This window comes from Choloepus didactylus, chromosome 1, assembly GCF_015220235.1.
Source record: "Choloepus didactylus isolate mChoDid1 chromosome 1, mChoDid1.pri, whole genome shotgun sequence".
Classification (NCBI taxonomy): domain Eukaryota; kingdom Metazoa; phylum Chordata; class Mammalia; order Pilosa; family Megalonychidae; genus Choloepus; species Choloepus didactylus.
Window position 1 is genome coordinate 59,573,445 of NC_051307.1, and position 5,498 is coordinate 59,578,942.

General features: G+C 34.8%; 1 protein-coding gene across 1 annotated transcript; it reads left to right on the forward strand.

Annotated features, from left to right (window-relative positions):
• Positions 1 to 2,294: 2,294 nt before the first annotated feature.
• Positions 2,295 to 3,215, forward strand: LOC119531879 (olfactory receptor 5H2-like). The gene has a single exon (XM_037833707.1). It carries the CDS (start codon positions 2,295 to 2,297, stop codon positions 3,213 to 3,215), a length of 921 nt encoding a protein of 306 aa, XP_037689635.1.
• The last annotated feature ends 2,283 nt before the right edge of the window (positions 3,216 to 5,498 follow it).

Here is a 5,498-nt window from a genome sequence, read left to right on the forward strand (position 1 = left end):
CAATATGGAAAAAAAATACACTCAGTTTGTGAAGTCAAATTGAAAATCAAAGCTCTTTCCTTCATATACAAATTATACTGGAAAATAAATTCGGAATTTTGACCTAAAAAAAAAAAGATTCCCAAGACTAACAGAAGTTTTAATGAACATCAGGGTTAGAATGCACATTCACATCCAAATTGCTAAGTATTTCCCCCTTTAAAATAAACAACCAACCAAAAAACTTCAGTCTTCCTTCCTATCCTTGGTTAATTTTCATACACTTACCCATCCATGTCTGTTACTTTTCTCCCAATCTCCTCAGTCTTGCTTTCTTTTCACTCACCCAAATTTCCCTTTCTACTTCTCCTCCTCAACAGATTCCCTCTCTCTCCTTTTCTAAAATATTCCACAGGAAAATAATTTTACATTTGTCTACAAATAGTAGTTCATGTAGTACCTTGGAGTACCGTATCATTCTCCTCACTGTTGAATGCATCACTTGTTTCTGATTCACTTACTATTCTCTGCTACCACTCGATAGCAAAACTGAAACAGAAACTGCTCTCACTAAAGCCAATAATAATCTCATAATTTCCAAACTCAGTGACCTCTACTCACTCCTTAACCTGCCAGGGCCATGCTTCCTCTGAAAGCTTTAGGTCCTTCTTTAGTATCTTTCCTCTCTTTACTTTCACAATAGGCTTTCCAGTTTCCCTCCTGCTTTATTGGGCATTGCTCAGTACACTTTCCAGTTTTCTCCTTGTCTGTCTTTTGTACCAGGCAGGATCTTTAATTTCAAGTAATAGAAACTAGTTTTGTAGATTTAAACAGTAAATAAGTTTATTGAATGGAAATTGGTTCTAACAAGGAATTGTAGTAATCAGCTAGAAATATTTCTAGAAAGACTCAAGAAAGGAAGGTAGCCAGTCAGTAGTCAAAATCATTCCCCAACACAAGTTCAGTTAGGGCTGCAGTCACAGCTGCTGAACTTCAGATGGCACAGCTCAGACTGCCAATGCCATCATCATGGATGCAGGATGCATGTGCTGGAGTCTTGATACTGCTGCCTTGTATGTCTATGCCACCAAAATTCTCTTGTATTTCCTTATCTCCCTCTCTCCACATTCCAAATCCATGGTAGATAGGTTTGATTTGCCAAAGCTAGGTCTAGCACTGTAGCCTTTGAAACATCTGACTCGTGGTGAGAAAGGGGATCAGATGTAGGACATCCAAAAGAAAAACAACATATATCCATTAACCCTTTTAATATCACTTTCTCAGGATTCTTTCCTTGTCCTTCTATCTTCCTTTTACACACTTTACAATGGATCCATAATCATACTTTCAATTACCCCAATGACTCCAAGTCATTATTTCTATTTAGCTCTAGTAGACTCATATTAGTAATACATCGCACCTGGGTTTTCAGAGGACATTTCTCTCCATAAATTTGCCAATTAATTTGTGCTCTCAATTTCAATTGTTGATGACCAACTACCCAACAACTAACAACCGTTACTGAGTCCTAGTGACTCTCTATATTCTGAATTACTGTGAATCTATCTTTCTATCTTTCTAGTCACTCCCAATATCATATAACAAATGGAATAGTCACTTCACATGCATTTCAATCACCTGGGGAGCATTTTTTAAATGCATATACCTAGACCTCATTCTTGACCTACCAAATCAATTTCTACAGTAATATTTCACAATCATTATTTTGCACAACTCCCACAGATGGTTCTGATGTGTAATCTGGTTTGGGAATAACTGGATCATAGTAACAGCTTCCTGACTAATATCTCTTACTCTAGTTTTCCCTCACTGTAGCCTATTTTTCTACATTGTCAATTAATTTAAAAATAGCTTAGAATGCTATTCCTTGTCTTAAACATTTTCAGTGTATGCTTATTGCCTGAGGGATCAAGTTCAAGAAACTTCACATGGCATTCAATTCATTTAATAATCCAAGGCCTTAATTTCCTTTTTTCTCCATAAACATGAATTCACTCATCAGGACACTCATCAGTGGCCCTACATATTTAACATGTAGAATGTCTTTCCTTTTTTTCTAAATCTGTCAATTTATATGAATTTTGGAAGTGAAATAATTGCATTAATTTCTGTTTCTTCAATTCCCCAAAATAGTTTCCACCTATTACAGTAGTAGTAAATAAATTCAAAATGTCAATTTCATAAGAGGATGGTTTTCTTTAAGCTCCTCTTCCTCTATTTTCACCTTATATATCCTTAGTGAATGTTGTTTTTACATTTACTCTATCTTATTTCAGGGAAAATCCAGAAAGGACATGGAAAAGGAAAATGCAACAATGCTGACAGAGTTTATTCTCACTGGACTTACTGAACGACCAGAGTGGCAAATCCCCCTATTCCTAGTGTTCTTGGTGGTATATCTCATCACCCTGGTGTGGAATCTAGGACTGATTGTTCTCATCTGGAATGACCCTCACCTTCACACCCCCATGTATCTATTCCTTGGGTGCTTAGCTTTTGTGGATGCTTGTCTATCATCCACTGTGACTCCGAAGATGCTGGTCAACTTTCTAGCCAAGAGTAAAGTAATCTCTCTCTCTGAATGCATGATACAATTTTTTTCCTTTGGATTTAGTGGAACCACAGAATGTTTTCTCCTGGCTACAATGGCATATGATCGATACGTAGCCATATGCAAGCCTTTGCTTTATCCAGTGATTATGACCAATCGACTGTGCACCCAGCTATCAGTCTGGTCATTTGTAGGTGGGTTTCTTCATATCTTAATTCATGAAGCCTTTTTATTCAGATTAACTTTCTGTAATTCCAACAAAATACATCAATTCTATTGTGACATCATACCATTGCTTAAGATTTCCTGTACTGATGCATCTATTAATTTTTTGATGCTTTTTATTTTCTCTGGTTCAATTCAGGTATTCACTATTTTGACTGTTCTTGTCTCTTACACATCTGTTCTCTTTACTGTCTTGCAAAAGAAGTCTGTAAAAGGTATAAGGAAAGCCTTTTCCACCTGTGGAGCCCATCTCTTTTCTGTATCTTTATACTTTGGCCCACTTCTCTTCATGTATGCGAGCCCTAGATCTCCTCAGGTGGATGATCAAGATATGATGGACTCTCTGTTTTATACTGTCATAATTCCTTTGTTAAATCCAATAATCTACAGCCTGAGAAATAAGAAAGTCATAGATTCACTGAATAAAATTTTAAAATAAAAATTTTAAAGTGAGGTTCTCATATCTGTTTTCTATTTTAAAAACAGAAAATTGTGCAGTTGGATGTGGCTATGCTTTGGTGTGTAATTATAATTGTCCTAGTGTGTGTGTGTGTGTGTGTGTGTGTGTGTTTTAAATTGCTGTGGTAACATATTTATAACTCACACTTCCTCATTTTAACCAGGGCTAACATTATTCTACCACCAATGCCAGATAAAGGAATCACAGGATAAGAAAATTACAAACAAGTTTCTGTCATGAATATTAATGCAAAATTCTCAACAAAATGCTAACACATTGAATCCAATAGCATATTAAAGGAATATATACCATGCCCTGTGTTTTTAATGATTTGAGGTGTTAGTATGTAATAAGCTCCTGAAAATATTGGTTTATATTTTTCAAAAATATTCTAGGAATTTTAAATCAAGTATTTATGCCATACTAAAATATTTAAAGCAGAAAACAAATGTAAACATTTTAAATACATGTATGTTTTTCAATATGGACTTATAACTGCATTAGATGCTAAGATAGTGTCATTCTTCTGAAAAGGACTTAAGTAGGATACCTTTATTTCTAAAACTGCATAGCCTGGAGACTGATATCACATTTAACTGCATGGTGGTGGCAGATGTGTGTTTGGGTGAGCACAGACAAGCCCCAGGATTTCTGCTAACTGTCAAAAGATCTTTCATTCTACTTTATTGGGAAATTTTGCATTTCGCTTCTTGAAGATTTGACTCATATCAAACAGATTCAATGAGTATAAAATAAAAAGTGAGTTAAGGCAGTGAAGACAGAACCAAACTGTAAGAGGGTGTTCTCAGCTGAGTCTGCATCTATGAGGAAAAAGAAGAGTTGTGTGACTTCTCACTGTACATATTCCTTCTTAGCCCCTTTCCAGTTGTGTTTGTTTGTTTTTGGACAATATGATAAGGTTCAATAATTCAAAAGGCTAACAGATTACATAGGAGAATTAAGTCGGGGCATAGGGTAGAAAAAAGAAAGAGTAGTGACAGAATAGCAAATTTCCTAGAATTAAAAAAAACAAATTAGCAAGACAAATCAGTAATATTTAAATATTGTTTTTAATGTGTTGTTAAAATCCAAGAGGTTTGATGGCAAATTACAAAAATTCAAAATGTTAAGATGATATGATAGCTCAGTGCCCACTGAGTGACTGGGGAATGAAATGAAAATGAGCAAGAGCTTGTTATATGTTGTGTCTGAAAAGTCTTCCAAAGTTAGCTTTCCCCGCACTCCATATTCTTTAAGTTTAATGAATTATCCATTTTCAGGTCCAATCTCTGTCCTTCCCTGAACACTGAAGTCCCACAAACATTCCTATTGACACTACTGAGGTCCCCACCCTCAAAACTACCAATCTCTGTGTTGTGCACAACTTTAGTTACTTATCACCTACATCTGGCTGATACCCTTTCACTTCCCCAACACTGCTGCAAGATTACTCTTCATAAAGAGAATACTGCTTGTCATGTCTCCCTTCAGTAACTTTAATGGATTAGTATTGTTACCAAATTGTATATATATGGCATATGTATGTATATATCTGATATATATACTTGTATATGTTTATTTTTTCATTTTTGTCCTTGAGTACTTTGCTATCCACTTTATGTTTTTCAGAAATTTTCCAAAATCTCTAATTCATTGATGTGATATCATTCTCACTTATGCTGCATATTTATTCCTTTTGAACATCACTTTTGTCTTTCCAATGGGATATCGGAAGAAAGGTAAAAAATATGTATCTGTGCAAAGCCCACATGTTGCACAAGATATTCTGCTGATAATGTTAAAAATAAATTATGCAAATAAATATGTATTATCATATTTAGATATGAATGATAATACTGTATTGCTAAATCCACTCAGCTGTATGGATAATTAACATAACTCCATGGAAAGACTAATAATGTGAAAGAAATAGAAAAGTTCTCTTTTTATGGAGGTGCGTTTGTTTTCTTAACCTGGATATTTAAAATAATTCATAGTTCCTCTCCCCTTATATACATATATACACATATACACATTTTTCTTGTCATTTTACAACACCTTCAACTTTTCTGAAAATTGCTAGACTGAATATTCCTAGATTGTTGTCAAAGAAACAAGAAAATTAGGGGATAGGTAAAAACACAGAAACAATCTCAAAACTAGAACAGTGTTTCTCAGTCTGGGTTGTGGAATGGGCTTAACAGAATTTTATTGAGTATGTGTATTAGACATACGTCAAAATTTCTCTGGCTTGGACTATTA